Here is a 17196-nt window from a genome sequence, read left to right on the forward strand (position 1 = left end):
TAAAAGCCAGACGCAGCCAATCGGTAAGTTCCAATCCGATGGAAACGGCCAAACAGGCATCGCTTCTATTCGCTTGTGTCCTGCCAGTGCCATGTGGACAACTGGTGATCATTTTTCCGCTTGAACCTTCATGATTCGTCATATTTTCATAGCCTCTTGCCGAGTCGATGTCTGTAGGACTATCTGAACCACGACTCGAACGATGAAGAACCCAGGTTAGCCCTAAGTTACGCTATATCTGTCATGCTTTCCGGAAACAGATTAGCGCATGTAAATGACCCACACACAGCACCAGCATGACTAATCATCGATTCAGCCATCAGCCCGTCAGGCCGTTCGGCGTTCGCCACGCAGTCTCTCCACACACGAGCTTGGCCTCTGCTCCCTCCAAACCATCACAGAACATTCAATGAGTACGTACTAGGTACGCAACAATTGTAGCCTGACGACCACTGGGAGTATTCTGATCGGCACGTGTCTGCTGTTTGTGGGCAAAGGTTCAGTCGAGTTCCAAGACATTCATCGTATTTTCATTGAAGCCTTGATGTCATTTTTACTGGACACGGCCGCTCTCTTTTCCAAAGCTGAACACGAGCGGAATAATAAGAATGTACGGGCTCCAAGATAGAGCCGAACTAAATCAGGATCTGCTCTGCGCACTGTCCAGTTTGCTTGTCAGTATTAGCCAGTTCTTGGCTTAAACCTGTCCATTCATCGATCGAAGAAAGGCCACTAGGTAGCGTCCAAACATCCGTTCCTATCGAATAAATCCGTCGTCACTCTCATCCGCATAAGCATTTTGTGGGGGAGCAGAGCATCAATTATCCATCCGGCATCTCGCAGTGCATGAAAGTTCTCCCCAACAAACAATGCACTTCGCGTAACTAAGTTATGTGCTTCGAAGTAACTGTTGCATGAGCTGCGCAAGTACCGCAGCTTGTGCCATGCCGGTGTAGACACCGGGAAAGTTCCTTCGTCGCTGTGACGGAACTCAATCAATATCGCGTTGTTATGTCTCAGATTTTACTTTTGCCGTTCGTATTCTTCCACGAGTGATTGCAAACAAGGTACGAGTCCTCAATTCCACCTACACTCGTCGGCCTAGTCTCCCTTTGATGACTTGCGGTGAAATGCCTCACTCCTTCGATATACTTGCTGTATCCAAGAATTGAAAGTCACTTGAAACAGCTCAATATTAGCCTACAGAGTAGCCTACTCTGTATGCAGCGTTTGCGCGGTCTCACTCATCTTCAATTTGATCCGTCGCAATCTGATCACCCTGCCACTACTAGTGACCTCTTAGTTCTCGAGTTTAATTTTGGACTTCGCGAGTTAGGTATACTCCGGAATCCTGGCACCGGGCTCCCGGCTCTGATGAGGACAAGGTCAGGAACCAGCCGGTCAACTCCGAGAACAGAAAAGCCGGCAACGAAAACTAGGTTGACCAGGGACTCGATTGAATCTCTCCATCTTGATCGTTGGAACCCCCAACTATTGGGCCTACGGTACCGCGAGCAGTACTCCGTAGAACCGTAGCAGCTGCCATACGTATACAACTTTGTTTTGACAACTTGAATCTGGAGTCCTCACCAAGGTCAAAACAACGCATCTATTAGGTAGCTGTCTCCATTTGTGTCGAATAAGTACTAATTGTTCAGGATTATGAATCTATGCTGGTTATTACAGTATTTGATTTGAAAAGAGTCAATTCATATTCTCTCCTTGTCCGAGTTGACGAGTCAACGTCATGTCGAATATTAGCTGGATCAACTAACCTCGGTACCCTTCCGGGGTCAATGGATTTGAATCCTGGGCGAGGTAACTCCAACGTCGTACTGGGAAGAAAAAGCCAACTCATGACTTACGTTTTCAGCCTCGGCCGTCAGCAAGACCCCTTACTTGAGCCTCCGGTTAATAGTACCTGTAGCTATTACTCGACCTTGTGGCAAGCATTGGATACTACTTATCCTTTAAGAATACATAAGGCCGACACGGAGTCACGGCACCCTTCGAATTGTTAGCTGTGATTAATTACTCGAAAGTTAGTATGCGTGGCCCGGCCGCCGAGGTAGTGGAATGGCTCATAGCAATCGGATAGATGACAATATCCCGTAGTACTAGCTACTAACAGACCAACATTCCCAGACAGCGTCATAACCTCATGTGCGTCATCACTCCTCGGCATCTTTTCCTTCTGAAGCTCAAGAGACGTTGGCAAAGCGCACTTCATTTTAACCACGAAACACGGACGGGCCCGTTAGTGATTTACCTACTAGTTCTCGGGAGTAAGCAACATCTCCAGGCTCCAGCCAGGCTGTGCCAGCTCAGATTTCCACTTCGCCCATCTGCGGCTCACCCGCCGAGATCCGATTTGAGAGAGAGTAATTATATTTGTCTAAAACACAGCAATCACATATGTAATGCCTTCGTTGAAATGATTCGACTGCCTTTCGAGCTTTGTGAACAAGAACTTGCTCACTGGATTGATCCGATTTTGGCTTGTCTTGTCAGCAATGCCAAAAGTGTTGGCTTGGACTCTGAAGCCTGCCTGCACAAGACCAAAATGGCCAAGCCAATCGGAAAGGTGAACACGCATTAAATGACTACTACTATATTATTACTCTATGGAGAATATTTACAGTGCTCGGTCATGACGGTTTTGGCCCATTCGCCAGCGCGCCTTTCCTGACTTCCTTGCCGGCATTGCCGTTCATCGCAGCCGCCTGCTCCTCCTTGAAATCGACTCCCGAAATAAGAATCTCGCTCACAAATTCAAGACCGGCCACAAACACGCACAGCAAGCTCGCAATGAAGAAGTGGCTGATTGAAGTCCCAATCTCTAGCCATGAGCCTTCATCGCGCACCATGTAGAAGAAATTGAGCGTCATAATATCGGAGAAGGTCATCACAACCATGAACAGCGCACTTGGCGCGACCTCCAAACGGCGGTTCAAGATCCCCAGGTTCGTGCTGATGATCGCAAAGGGGATCAGGATTTTGAATATTAGCAGCGCGGCTTGGCTGAATGGACTGAAAACTGGGATCAACCGGGTAACACTGTCCAGGGAGAACGACGATACAGAGGCGATATTTCCGGTGCTGAAGAACGCCGACTGGAGAAGGTAGAAGAAGAATAATGACACACGCGCATCAGCGAGGGTGAGCGCGCGATACCTGCTCTCTTTACCATCCGTACTCGCTTTGTTGGTTGAAGGTGCGCCCGTGGATGGGTCGGCTTGACTGTCTTGCTCGACCTTGGACTGGCCAGCGCTGTTGGACGCCGTCTCCGAAGAGGGCTGATAGTGAACATACAGCGCATGCTCGAGTCGCACCCAAGCGACTAACGTCATGCAGAACACAAAGTAGAATAAGCCCTCGTAGGAGATTGTCAAAATCACAAATGTCGGGGAGAAAGTGAGAAACACCATCACCAAACGGTGGAGATAGTAGCTGTTCGGGTACAGTCGATGAGCAAATGGAAGTAGAAGCGACAAGACTATACAAGGGATGCGTCAGCTCAGAGCGATTCCCATAGAGATACCTTTTTAGGTGGTAGTGCGTACCTAAAATTGACCAGCCAACAACTTGGTTACCGAGAGGCAATCCTTCCTTGGCCTGCAACGATGCGATGCTGGATCGAGTTACAATAACTGCCAGCAGAACCAGGCCCACCTGTCACACAAATCAGCATTCAGACCAGTCGCTTTCGGCATGGACATCCGTACTTGAACTCCCATGAGGACTCGAGCACCCAGTACACTAATTTTCCGCCCTGACCGCCGCGCAATCGACTCTTCAAAAATCATGTAGAAGAGACCGGTCAAGAACATGAGCATTCCGCCAAGAGTTCTGCTATCTCGTTAGAAATCCGGCAGAAGTACCGATCATTGGGAGGGAGGCTGACATTGTGCTCTTGCTTTCAGTTTTGACCACTGGAAGCAATGTGAATAGACTCATCAGAACACAGCCAGCCATCCAAGCCGCTATTAACATGAGATGGTTCGAAATGAACGCACCCCCATGGACCAGGGGCCAGAATGCAGCAATGATAAAGCAGACGGTAAAGATTCTCCGCTCAAAGTATGCTTGGGACTTTGCAGACGTCAGAATTCGAGTTTGCTCGCGCTTTGCACATGACACAAGATGCAGCTTCACTTACAAGCGCCTCCAATACTCCCAGAAATACAAGCGTTTGCGCGGCGAGCGTCGCGTATTCCTTAGGTGATCGGACGTGTTGCAGGAGAGCGCGAATACCTGCCATAAGAGACTTCCTTTGAGCGAACACTTCTTCCCAAAAGAACACCGGGAAGAAGCCATAGATATAATATCTCCACGACGAGCGCTGATAGATGAAAACCGAGAACAAGCCAACAAGAATCGATGCGAAGACAGAGGTGCTGACAAACGTCCTCTCCACCTTGGACTGCCCATTGAGAACATGGAGATCGATCACGGTAGACAATGCATAAGCAATCCAACCGAGATAACCCGCCGTCACAATAGTTCGCAGGAAGAGCCAATCGTAGGTCTGGAGATACCGGAGTCCTTCCAATGCGAGGGAGAACAACTCATTCGCTGCATTGATGGATTCCTCAAACTTGCCTTCCGAGATCAGTTCCTCGATCTCAGAGATTCGGAGGTTCAAATGTCCCTCATCACCACTCAACAACGGATAGCTCTTGAACCGAAGCTGGTTCTTCCGCTTCAGTTCTTCTTTGACTTTATACATTTCCAGAACTTCCCGCGTATTGGCTAACACGGCAAGGGCTTTATCATGAAGACTTGCATCGATGTATTCTAAAGGCAGCTGACCCACGGAGTTGACTGGGAAGTCAAGACCGGCGAGGTATGCCATCAAGGCGGCCACGTCCGCTTGAGCAACATCGTGACGTCGAATATGATCCAGCCCCCAGTCAGCAGAGAACCCATCCTCATGGCCCGATGGTTTCCCGTCTTCGACAGGCTTGGGTGGCGCTACGCCGGAACCCCAGACTACCAAAGGCGTGCGTGTATTGTCCGGGTGTCCATCACCATGACTCCCCCAGTCACTCATACCGTGATCAGCGGTAAACACGTAGGCCGTCTTTCCATCACCGTAGAAGTCCTCGATGAGTTCCGTGATCTCCTGAACTCCCTGGTCAACGACCTTGATATTATGCAAGTATTCTTTCGAGTAGGGCCGATATGCGTGGCCAGTAGTATCCAATCCAAGCAAATGGAGAAAGAAAATGATCTTGTCCTCTCGCAACTGGGCGTCCAGCTCCGGGTCCTCTCGCGCCTTCGAAAATAGCTCCTTGACCTTGTCAAACACCCAAGTATCCAAGCGGGTAGCATCCGAGGTAAAGTCTTCGGCCTCTTCACTGTACGTATCTGCATGGATACGCCCCGGCACTGCTCCCTCCTTGAACATCGGCAGAATGTCTGGACTGCCCCAGCTCCATGTATGGCGACTGCGGTTGAAGACGCTGTCAAAGTTCACCGGATTCAGCTTCCACCCAGTCGTAACCGCCGACACATCCTCGTATAAGCCAGCAATGAGAGCCACATGGCCGGGTCGGGATTCGGTTGGTACTCGAGTGTGGGAGACGCCGAAGGTGCCGTGCTCCAGGACGCGTGATCGGATAAACGGGGCCAAGTATATCGGGTCGCTGTCTTCCGATGTCGACTCTCCATCCGAAGGCGACGGGTCTGGGAAAGCCTGGAAAGCCTTATCGGCGCGAAGGCCATCTCCGACGAACAGAACGACTCTTTTCGCTGGAGCTTCTGACCCGGGCTGTCGATCCACTCCAAAAGATCGCATTCCCCGAACGATTGGACTGACGAAATAGATGTCAAAGATCGAATAAACGTACATCAGATGGAAGACCAGCGCCAGGGTCAAGAACCCGACGCGGCCAACGCGCGCCATGGTGCCCAGTTGTCAGGGACTGCAGCGGGAAATGAATGAGCGAGGGCCACAGTCCTAGCGGCAAGACAACCAATGGACAGAGATGGATCTAAAAAGAGGGAATGAGAGAACAGAAAACAAACAATCATCAACGCATTGTTCTCGACCGGCCTTCTCACCAAGCTCATCACTCTGGCGTCCGCTGTCAAATTCCCTAACAAATCAGGCCTTGCATTGGATGTCCAATGCGCCATTCTGCACGATGATTGGACGCTGCCCGGAAATTTGCACACCGCCTGCCGTTTTCTCTCCGAGTCCCTAGGGACCTTGAGAGGATGCGTTTCTCTCCGAATTATTCTCCGTACCAAGTACATTGCTCAAAACAACAGCTCAAAAGGCATCACGATGCGGCTCAAAACTAATATGAACACTAGTTGGTTACAGTTATGTATATAGCACATCAAAACCAACAATCAGCGCCACCCCAGGCTCTAAACATCCCAATGGAAACCACACAGCTATTCGTCCGGTTCTATCCGTCTCTTCGTCAATGTGTCCATGACTCGTGTGTAGAATTTAGATGCGTTCTGACGCGAAAATGTAATTTCGACAGTGAGATACTCCGGCAGAAGATCGACCAGATCGCGATCGCGGTTGGAGTCTAGCAAGGGCATGTAATGAAACTCGGCATTGTCGTAAGTACCGACGGCCTTGCCATCGCCGTCATGGGAAATAGCAAGTTTGAAGTGCAGCGCTGGAACGGATATTGATCAGCGGGCTGCGTTTCGCGACAAGGTTGAGAAAATGACTCACTTCCGTTGATGCCGGTCTGAATGCAGTCGTATAGGTGATCTGACTCGCGCTTCTTGACACTGCGGATGATCAAGCCTGTTAAATCGCTATAGAGATCCTCCTTCAGCTGAGCAATCTGCACGGCTTCCGCGTTGCTAGCTACCGCGTTCCGGTTCGCAGCGCTCTTGGTGGTGCTGCCGGGGACCTTGGATTGCACACTCTCATTACTTGCAGTGGCATTCCGTGCTGCAGCGAGCTTCGACTGCAAGGCTTTGATTTCGGAGTGTGCCGCCGATAGTTGAGAGGTTAGGTCGTCCACCTGAGATTGCAGGCTATTCACCTCATCATCACGCTCTTGTAACTGTTTTTGGAGACTTCGTGACTTCTGAGCCAGAGCAGTTTGGGCAGCAAGCTCTTTCTTCAGTGAACTGACGAGTTCGTTTGATGCTAAACGGAATCAGCGGTTGGGGCCACAATACGATACGAGTTGTAGTTCTGCGGCTCTTTAACACTCACCAGCCGTTGTGGCTTCGCATTGCTTGCGCAACTTCTCAAAATTTGCATTTGCTTCAACTATCCCAATTTCGCGCAGATTTCGAAATTTTGATTCCAATGCTTCGTATTTCTTGGTCATTTCACCCAATCTACGCCGCAATTCTGGTTCCGTCGTTGTCTTTTCGCTCTCCAAATTGTCCTTGCGCTTGCGGCTTGCACCTGCAGCTGACCGTTGAATATGCTGTCCACTCACTCGCGTCTTGTGCGAATTCGAAGGGCGCCTCTTAGTTGATGTGCTTTCGTCCGCGGATGAAACTGTTCCCTCGTCTTGTTCGTCATCGTGCTCATCGATTTGCACAGGAGCCTCATCCTCGACCAAGTCATTCTGCTTATCAATCCCGTTCCTGAGAGGAGCCTCGGCTGACTCCGACGATTCCACTTGCCGAGTTGGCGTATATTCGAATTCGTCATCAGCGACCATTGGCTTTGCAGCTGCTCTCCGGGGACGGCCTTTCTTCTTCGGGAGCGCGGCAGTTGACGACTGTGGCTCTTCAATGCCAGCTGTTGGGCCATTGGATTCCTGCTGATCCAAAATTTCCTCCTCCTCTTCTATAGCCAACATTTGCTGTGGCTCCGATTCAGTGTACGTCCGTTGTCTACCTCGGGCTGTCTTGGTGGTTCCTTCGTCTTTCGCGGAAGCCGCAGACATAGGCCGAGAACGTGACGAGGATTGCGATCGCTCCCCGGTTTTCTGCTGTGCGGACCTAGGTCTCCCCCTGGGCTTTTTCACGGGCCGTTCTTGAGCCCTTTGCTCGTGCGACGCGGCAGGGGGCGCTTCTAGTTCCATCATGTCGTCATCGTCGGAGTCGATGAAACCAGAAATCTGGGCCTCGGCCTTGCGTTTCGACATTATCTATATCGAATCGGCTGAATATACACCGTAATGTTCTGTTCCTGGAGTAACCAATGCGATGCTGATGATCTTTGGGCGTTTGACGCGCCTTTCTGCGCCGAAGGCCAAACACCAGACGGGATTCGAGACGCGTCGGTAGCTTCACCGCCTTCTTTTCCGGCAACTCACTGTGGCTTGCCTGCCTAGTCAAGCCACATCATCATCCTTGGACGCCACATCCATGGCAGTCCGATAGCATCCGAGGATCTCCGTTGAGCTCATTTAACAACTGGACGCAAGCAGTTAACTCGAGTACATAGAGCATCTCAACTTTCATCCCACATCATGTCATCAGGCGGCGTTCGAAGATGGCAGCAGTTTCTGCAGGAACTGGTCATGATTGCTGGCACAGTACGTCAACGCGGATCAACTCTCACATGGGATTCAGCAAGCACTAACGGGCACGCAGTCCATGTCAGCGTACTTTCTAATACGGTACCTTCTGTCGCGCATCGATCTGGATCCCGATAGCCAGAAGAAAGAAGAGCAACGACGAAAGTCTGCTGCTATCCTTAGACGACTTGATGCTGAAGACTCCGACGATGGGTCTCCAACAAAGAATGGCTCGCGTCGGCGATCAAAGCAGAGACGGCAGGACCTTGTCCTGAATCAATACGAACAAGCAATTGCAATGGATGTGGTGGCGCCGAATGACATTCCGGTGTCGTTCGAGGACATCGGCGGATTGGACGATGTCATCGAGGAACTGAAAGAATCGGTCATCTACCCTTTAACCATGCCTCATCTCTACTCGTCAACATCTTCGTTATTGTCTGCACCATCCGGTGTCTTGCTTTATGGACCTCCTGGATGCGGGAAGACAATGCTTGCGAAGGCCGTGGCCCATGAGAGCGGAGCGTGCTTCATCAACCTACACATCTCTACCCTTACCGAGAAATGGTACGGGGATTCGAACAAACTAGTAAATGCCGTTTTCACCCTGGCTAGAAAGCTGCAGCCGGCGATTGTCTTCATCGACGAGATTGACGCAGTTCTCGGTACTCGAAGAAGCGGAGAACACGAGGCCAGCGGAATGGTCAAAGCTGAGTTTATGACACATTGGGATGGGTTGACGTCCGCAAATGCGCGTGGTGAGCCGCAGCGTGTCGTCGTGCTGGGCGCGACGAACCGAATCCATGACATCGACGAGGCTATTCTAAGACGGATGCCGAAGAAATTTGCAGTTCCCCTTCCCCCCGCCCCACAGCGATTACGAATTCTGGCATTGATTCTCAAGGACACCAAGATAGACCGGGACAACTTCGATGTTGACTATCTGGTAGAAGCCATGGCTGGCATGTCTGGGAGCGACATCAAGGAGGCATGTCGCGATGCTGCAATGATCCCCGTTCGAGAGCTCATCCGGGAAAAGAAAGCCAAGGGCTTGCAGCTTACGTCTGTCGACCCCCGCGAAGTGCGTGGGCTCCGTACGGACGATTTCTTCCAGCGCACTGGAGGTGTCAAAACCATCCCCAGACCGCGCCCTTCACAGCAGTCGATGAACAAGACTGGGCAAAGGGACGATGATAAGGAGTGGAGCACGGATTCAGACAGCGCGGACGGGCAGCAACAGTTTCAGCCTGCATTGTCCAGTCCACACCGTACTTCCGAGTCGCCGGAGTAGTGACAAGAAATGGTCGGAATCAACAGAGGCGTTTTGGCGCCGGTGTTTCTATCTCATCGTCATATCGCCTTTTTCGCTGATGTACGAGGAATATACACCATGATCTTTGTATCTATCAATCTGCCCGACTCCCCCGTTCCTTATGAGTCCCCCCCTTGCGCATCCAACGCGCTGTACTCGTTCGTACGTGTAGTTGAGACACCGACAGAACGGCATCGCTCTGATTTGACGATCCCATTAACATAAGAAGAAATCTGAATACTGCCTACTTGCTATGTACAGTGCTGACTGCTGATAAGAGCGAAGATTCAATTCTGTCCCGTCAAGCACGAATTCACGCGTCCTCGGTCCGGCTTGGCGCCGCGTGGCCCTCTCCACTCTGAGCTTGCAGATGTACCTGGTACTCCACGATGTTTGACTTGTTTGCCTGACTTGCAAGTACCAGATACAGTGCTCGCCTTGTGGCCAATCTAGCAACGCAATCCACACCTTGCATTATGCGCCAGGCTAATCTATTAATCGTCCCCAATCTCTAACTAATCTGAGCCCGAAGACAACTTTCCAAACGTATCCTCCGCTTTTCAACGGCAATTCGCAACATTCCCGCAGCGGTGCTTTCTGCTGCCAAATCGTCACCGTTTCGAAATCGCAGTACGGCTCCGATTGCACCGATTCTTCCCCGAACCGTTCGGCTTTCCTCGCGGCCCCCTCATTGTGAACTCACCGTTATCTCCGCCGACACCCCGTGTTCTTCTGATCCCTTACCCGCTATCCTGGCACTTCGTGGGAGGAGCAAGGCATGGGTCGCGTGATCTTACCATAAACGCATCCGGCCTGACCTTCGCGGAGGGGGGAAAACGGATGTCGGGTGGGACCTTGGATGATTGCAGATACGATTGCAACGATCCCCTTCGGCCGATCCAGGACGATCAACACTGGGCTCCTCCGGTGAGCGTGGAGCATCGGCTCCCTGCGGTTTGCCAGGGATGAGTCCCAGTAGCAAGGATCTTCTGGAGCCTGTCGATCCGGCCACGTCGAGCACTACGAGTCTTCGATCGACAAGCTCTGTACGACCGCGGGCGCGGCGCTTGGTATCGTTTGCCAGCGATGGTGAGGACGATATCGGAGGGCAAGGTAATGGCTTGCTGGCGGCCCCAGCTTTTGCTGGGGTAACTCCTCCCCTGTCGAGAGACCGGACACCGTCGCCTTTTGCGTCGCGGAATGGTTCGCCACAAGTTTCCAAAGACCCACGGAAGGGGACGGACACTGGTTACCGAGATAGTCTACGTCCCACGGAGAGAATGGAATTCATGCGGGACAATGCGATACGGAATACGTCCGACTTCCTGAACTCGTCATGGTCCTCGATTCAGAGCTTCGCATCCTCTGTTTTTGGAACTGAGAATTCCTGGGGAAATACCCATGGTCCTGCGTCCAAGAGTAGAAGAAAGCCTTCTCGCACGGATTTACCCGTGAGGGCGCCCAGGCGCTCTGATTCACCATCTTGGGGACCATCAGCCCCTTCGGCTCCAAAGCCTGGCTCTGGGACGAAGGAGGAGAGGCAGGCCTTGGTTCAAGCGAAGAAGCGAGAGGTCCTGCTTCTCGCTGACGGCGACTCCGTTTCGAACCTCAAGGGAAGGCACAAGCGGAGAGATTCCTCGGACAGGACGGATCAAGTTGCGGACCCCGATCAAGACGAGGACGCGTTAATCTATGTGCATCGTGTCCAACCAACCGATACAATGACTGGAGTGACTATCAAATATGGCTGTAATCCCGCCGTGTTCAGAAAGGCCAATGGGTTTTGGCCAAGCGACAGCATTCAAATGAGGAAAACGGTGCTTCTGCCAGTCGAAGCATGTACAGTGAAAGGGCGGCGAATAGAGTCGGGAAGTAGTCAAGAATCACCGGGAGATGGTACTACCGCGAATGCCAATGGAGGCTACATGTCCCCGACAGAGACCTGTTCGCATGAAGACTCTGGATCGAAGGCGGATGGGGACCGGATATGGAAGCACGAGGCGTGGGTTCAGATTGATGGGTTCCCGGCGCCGGTCGAGATTGGCCGAGTTCCACGAAGAACGTTGGGATTCTTCTCGCGGACACGGCGAAAGTCGGTGTCATATACGGACGCGGAGCCGTCCGATAGTACACGACCCTCGACAGACACGCAGCGCCTATCGTCAGAACCATCGACACAACCTCGTTCCTTGCCGCAGTCAACGTCGGCATCGCCCTCGCGGACGGCGGACTCGCGCCGGGGTCACCGGCGAACAGGAAGCAACATCCGACTCGAAGGGCCGGGCGGTGTTGGCACTCTCGGACGGAACGCAACTACTCCCGGGCCAGCCACGGACAGTCTCAGCAAGTTCTTCTCGCAGCACCTGTCGACCCTTACCGCCCCACAAGTACCGTCGAACCTCCGCAAGACCTCGTTTGACTCAACATCCACGGCAATGTCCGGGACATCGACGAACGGCCTTGAGAACGTGGGCGGGGCTATCGAAAACTGGATGCGCAAGGTGGCCAGCCGAGCCAAGTCTGGCCTGAGCGAGCTCCAGCAAGGCACTGCCAGCTACGCGTCACAGAGGCAACAAGGCGATCTGATCGAGCTGGATGACAGCCTCGAGGCCAACACGTCTTCTCCTCGTCGCCCCGCCCGCCACGATCGAGGCGGGCCGGCCGATCATGCTCGTTTCTCAACCCGCGCACAACAGCATTCGGGGTACTCCTCGCCCTCGACGAGCAGGGCTCGTCAGGGAAGGATTTCACCGCGTCCAAAAGATTACTGATCCTGAAATTCATTCTTTTCTGGGTCGATATGTTCTATATCCCATCTAGCTTGGCCTCTTCTTCCTCTTGAGACCCTTTTTTTTTTTTTTTTCTTTTTTCTTGAGTACCATACATTTCTACCGTTCATGTATTTTTTGTTTTTTTTCTTTTTCTTTTTCTTCGTCGCAGCGTGGCTTTATTGTCTCTTTTGGATTACGTTTTGGGTCAGGTCAGCTGTTTGGTACGGTGCTGTTTGTCTGTACTATCACTTATACCATAGAAGTTACCTTTTGCAGGCTCGTTATACAGACAATGCATACAACACTACCTCTAATCACGAGTGAAATAGCGTCAGAAGGGCAGAGCATGACCTCTAGATTCTGTCGTGTCTGTGACAAGCCAGGTGACAATGAATTACTTTCCTGAACGAATAAGATTCCCTATGCAACCATACCACATGCACTGCATTACATCTCGGCCCGCTGACCATTCAGCTTTCGACGGGCGAAGCGAAAAAAAACAACCATAGAAGCGCCAGATTCTTCCTCCCAAGTTCGGTTCCCATTTCCTGGACGGGGTCAGTTGGTTCCATTTGCACAGGACTTCCTGAATGACGCCGGTTGCATTGACACAGCGTATCGGGGAAGAAGTAGTACCATATGCATCGAAGCATTCCTTGACGGCGTTACACGGACTTGTCGTTGATCTTGATCAACTCGACCTCACTTTGAACCGATTAGCACGATGGACAAGCCATTGATACAGAGAAAGACAACGGCACATACAAGACCAAATCGCTGTTCGGCGGAATAACGCCGGGGAAACCGCTGTGCAAAATTCCGAGTCAGCCATTGATTGAATCTTCCCGAGACATGCTCGCGGGACTCTCATAGGACATACCGAGCGCCATAGCCGTAGGACCTGCAAACAGACACCATGGTCAACATCCAACAACTTGAAAACCAAGAAAATGAGTGGGAACTTACGAGTCAATGGTCAGGATCGCCTTCTCGCCGAGGGTCATGGAGAGAACGCCCTCATCCCAGCCTACAGTCCCGATATCAGCAGTCCGTCAATAAAAACAAAAAAAAAAAAAAAAAAAAAAAAAAAAAAAAAAAAAAAAAACGAAAAAAAGTGTGTCGGAAAAAAAAATCGCCATAACTAACCTTTGATCACCTGCCCGACACCAATCTTCACTTGCAACGGACCCCGAGAACGCGAGGAATCGAATCTGGAGATTAACAATCAACAGTCAGCCACTTTTGATCTCCGAGCAAAGCGGCAAGAAAAGTAGACGCACTCTTTCCCCTTCTCATAATCGTCCGAATTCGCCGGATCCCGCAACCAGCCGGTGTAATTGATGGCAACCTTGTCACCCGCGTTGGGCTTGTCGGTGCCATTGCCCTCCGACAGAACGGTCTTTGTCCAGCCGGTCATGGTGATAGGCTAGTGATTGCTCTTTTCGGGGTTTGACTTTTTTGTGAATTTAAGACTGCAATTCGAAGGCGGGGAGAGAGAGAGGAGAGGGGTGATACAGAAGTTACTTATATATAAAAGAAAATGGATTGATGTCAATCCATGCCCTGACTTGTGGGGAACCTCAAAGAACGCAAACCATCAATGAAATAATCCCCACGGTTCAAGATGGTTCGGTTCCTAATTACATAGACAGAACGCCGGTTCAATGACCCGCAGAATGGCGTCCGAGAAGAAAGATTGGACAAATTGCTACGGATTGAAAAGTTGACGGTGGAACGTGCGCGATCAGTCGAACGCACCGACCCCGCCATTCCACGAGTGAAATTCAGCGGACTCGATAGAGGGGCAGATTGGGAGAAAGACGGACAGACGGCTTGATCATACAGAGCACATCTGGGAGGACGGATGTAATTGCAACCCGGTTTGCCGATTGATACAGAACAACTATGATGCACCCCAATCGGAGTGGAAGGGATTGGGTCAACGGCGAATGGCTGCTCACATGGCAGAGACCTGATATGATGCGGGTCCGGGGCATGCTAGTGATCGTACAAAAAACTATCCAGCCGTGAAGGAAGGGCATGGAAACAGATCAGATCGACTCCCCCAGACGCTGTGATCCCGGCCAGAATGCTTCAGACGCAGTAGCCGCAGAAAACCCCATAGCGGGAATTCAGTTTGAACACAGATACGCTACTGTTACCGTCTACGGTGGATAACGATGCCATTGATCAGATGGTCATTCAGACAAGAGCCTCAGACGGACACTGTCGTCAGTTGTCGTAGCTCGCAGCTTGCATCCGACTAATGCATCCGGGACGGGCACAGCCACAGCGGCCACGAGTTATCAACAGTCCAACCAGTAGGATCCAACCAGATCGGAACAGCAGACCGGACTAATGGCTTATCCCTGCTGTGCCAGCCACGTCTGCTTCAATTCCTCCACCGGGACAGAACGGACCACCGTTGACGGAAACCGTTGGTCGACGGCCGCTTCACCCGCCGACTCGGACAGGCTCAGGTGGTGCACTGTGGTGATGCCGACCTGATCCAGGAACCCAAACACGTCTCGGTACCCAAATCCAACCTGAGCGACGCCGTGGCTGTCATCGGACAAGCAGAATCGACCGCCTAGGGCCAGGAACTCCTTGCAAATTTCGGCCTTGGGGTAGGGCTCGGCCATCCCCTTCCGCAACGCGGCGGAATTCAGCTCCAGCATCCCGCCGTACTCGGCAACGAATCTGAGGTTGCGGAGAATTCGCTCCCATACGCCCACATATTGCGTGAAGGTGGCGTCGGGATTCTCACTCTTGAGCCGGATCAGGTCGAAATGGCCCACCACTGGCGGCCGCACGCTCTTCAACATCTCAAACTGGGCATCAAAGTAGTCTTCAAACAGCCGTTCCTCGGTCCCACCGGCCGCGTCTCGGGCTTGCCGGTACATGGCCGTATCGTAGTCGATGGGGATGGTGTGCACATGGTGGACCGATCCCACGAACATCTCAAACGGGAGTCGTTGGAGGGATCGCTCAATCAGACCCAAACTCTCCGGCCGGATCCAGTCGATTTCGAAGCCAATGATCAGCTGGATCTGGGATGCATATTTCTCGCGGAGCCGCTGCGCTTCGCGGAAGAAGTTGACTTCGTTGTCGAGCATCCATTGCTCAGTCACTTGGAGTTCGGTTCTCTGTAGCCTGGTCAGTCCAAGCTCGGACTTGTTCAACAGTAGACTAGTAGATTCAAAACTGGCCTACCTCTTCGGGGTAAAAATCGATTTCATCGCGCGGCATGTGCTCGGTCAAGCAGAAGACTCGCATACCCTGGGCGATGGCCTTTTGGACGACTTCCTCCAGCGAGTCCTTTGCATGGCCAGAGCAAAACTGCCCGGAGTGGCTATGGTGGGAGAACGGCATCCTTGACTACTTCTAGGATTAGTGATGCGATTCCCGATCATGATGCCTTTGATGTTTTTTTGTTCCAAAAGACGACCGACTGAAAATAGATTCCACCCAAGCGGGCTCATGCCATCAGAGAATTGACTTACCCTGCAACTTGGAACTCCAAACGTCCAATGGTTCCAGCTCTGATTCAACTCGCGCACGTACTCTCAAAATACAGATACGTCTCTATTCTTGTAGGATAGGCATATTGGATAGAGTCGAAGAGGGGTGAAAGCGCCGCAAACTCGGCAACGCGATCAGAACGCATTTCGGTCCGGACCCGCCTGCTCTTCCACATCGAATGATAGACATCACATTGGACAACTACGTACAAGTTCTTGCTTGTGACTGTATAAACAGCTTCTAGGGAATGTATTCGCCTTGATCGCATTCACATCTGGGGCTGTGATATTGAGCGGCGCGGATCCCACTCTCCATGCTTGATGGATATCACCTTCAATTGGGACGTTTTGATCATCCAACAGAAATCTCATACGAAAAAAAATAAAAGTCCCGCGATCATCCCGCAGCGAGCACCGTAGCCACCACATATTCCCCGTCATGCGAAATCGATAGCTTTGCCACCCGATTATCTAACCCCTGGTAAACCACCTCCGGTCTGCCGCCCGCGCCCTCCTTCTCCGTCCGAACACACACATCTTTCCATCCGATTGACGCGGCTCCCCCGGGCGCAGCTTTGCGCGCAGCTTCTTTGGCTGCGAACCGCCCAGCAAGCCACCGCGCCATCTCCGTTGTCACCGCAGTCGGCGGCGACTGTCCTGCATGCTTCTGAAGGCCGAATCGACGCTGAAAGTCCTCTTGCTCCTGCTCGCAGAGAATCCGGCGCACGAAACGGTGGAGATTTTGTTGTTGCGCACTACTGATGCTGTTGGGTTTCGCCGGGCGAGTGATTAGTCGGAGAATGCGCGGTAGGTGGACGATATCGGTCCCGATGTTAAGGGCGTAAGGGAAGGGAAGTGGCTTCATCGATTCTTCCTGCGGTTTTGTAATGAGCAGTGCATAGCCATATTTCAAGGGACTCCGGCTCGAAGCAGTCGATTTTGTAGATGCCGCTGATTCCTACACGCGCTGAAGCTGCAATTATCGACCGACCTGAGCCAATCAGAGTGTCGCTTTCAATTTGCTGTGGTTTGCGGCCAGGCCTCTTTATGGTCATTTGTACGGTTGAACGGCCATTTCACGGCTGAACATCGCTCTACGAGTATTCAATGTCCCATTACGGTTCATACCATGT

At 51.8% G+C, this 17196-nt stretch overlaps 7 protein-coding genes across 7 annotated transcripts; 2 read left to right on the forward strand and 5 right to left on the reverse strand.

The window, feature by feature from the left end:
- Positions 1-2648: 2648 nt before the first annotated feature.
- On the reverse strand, positions 2649-5908 carry VTN31DRAFT_4218 (uncharacterized protein; the record flags this gene model as incomplete). The annotated part of the gene is made up of 5 exons (XM_069404582.1): positions 2649-3496; positions 3564-3672; positions 3726-3849; positions 3905-4092; positions 4160-5908. 5 exons carry the CDS (start codon positions 5906-5908, stop codon positions 2649-2651), a joined length of 3018 nt encoding a protein of 1005 aa, XP_069261541.1.
- Positions 5909-6405: 497 nt separating this feature from the next.
- VTN31DRAFT_4219 (uncharacterized protein) lies at positions 6406-8084 on the reverse strand (the record flags this gene model as incomplete). Its single annotated transcript, XM_069404583.1, has 3 exons — positions 6406-6641; positions 6701-7126; positions 7196-8084. The coding sequence occupies 3 exons, from the start codon at positions 8082-8084 to the stop codon at positions 6406-6408; spliced, it is 1551 nt and encodes a 516-aa protein (XP_069261542.1).
- Positions 8085-8411: 327 nt separating this feature from the next.
- VTN31DRAFT_4220 (uncharacterized protein) lies at positions 8412-9750 on the forward strand (the record flags this gene model as incomplete). Its single annotated transcript, XM_069404585.1, has 2 exons — positions 8412-8477; positions 8536-9750. The coding sequence occupies 2 exons, from the start codon at positions 8412-8414 to the stop codon at positions 9748-9750; spliced, it is 1281 nt and encodes a 426-aa protein (XP_069261543.1).
- Positions 9751-10736: 986 nt separating this feature from the next.
- Positions 10737-12542, forward strand: VTN31DRAFT_4221 (uncharacterized protein; the record flags this gene model as incomplete). Its single annotated transcript, XM_069404586.1, has 1 exon — positions 10737-12542. One exon carries the CDS (start codon positions 10737-10739, stop codon positions 12540-12542), a length of 1806 nt encoding a protein of 601 aa, XP_069261544.1.
- Positions 12543-13207: 665 nt separating this feature from the next.
- VTN31DRAFT_4222 (uncharacterized protein) lies at positions 13208-13959 on the reverse strand (the record flags this gene model as incomplete). The annotated part of the gene is made up of 6 exons (XM_069404587.1): positions 13208-13247; positions 13308-13349; positions 13423-13443; positions 13509-13569; positions 13689-13753; positions 13823-13959. The coding sequence occupies 6 exons, from the start codon at positions 13957-13959 to the stop codon at positions 13208-13210; spliced, it is 366 nt and encodes a 121-aa protein (XP_069261545.1).
- Positions 13960-14905: 946 nt separating this feature from the next.
- Positions 14906-15914, reverse strand: VTN31DRAFT_4223 (uncharacterized protein; the record flags this gene model as incomplete). Its single annotated transcript, XM_069404588.1, has 2 exons — positions 14906-15688; positions 15756-15914. 2 exons carry the CDS (start codon positions 15912-15914, stop codon positions 14906-14908), a joined length of 942 nt encoding a protein of 313 aa, XP_069261546.1.
- Positions 15915-16460: 546 nt separating this feature from the next.
- VTN31DRAFT_4224 (uncharacterized protein) lies at positions 16461-16928 on the reverse strand (the record flags this gene model as incomplete). Its single annotated transcript, XM_069404589.1, has 1 exon — positions 16461-16928. The coding sequence occupies one exon, from the start codon at positions 16926-16928 to the stop codon at positions 16461-16463; it is 468 nt and encodes a 155-aa protein (XP_069261547.1).
- Positions 16929-17196: the final 268 nt, after the last annotated feature.

The sequence above is a fragment of the Thermomyces dupontii genome, assembly GCF_041956625.1.
Source record: "Thermomyces dupontii strain NRRL 2155 unplaced genomic scaffold VTN31scaffold_3, whole genome shotgun sequence".
Taxonomy (NCBI): domain Eukaryota; kingdom Fungi; phylum Ascomycota; class Eurotiomycetes; order Eurotiales; family Trichocomaceae; genus Thermomyces; species Thermomyces dupontii.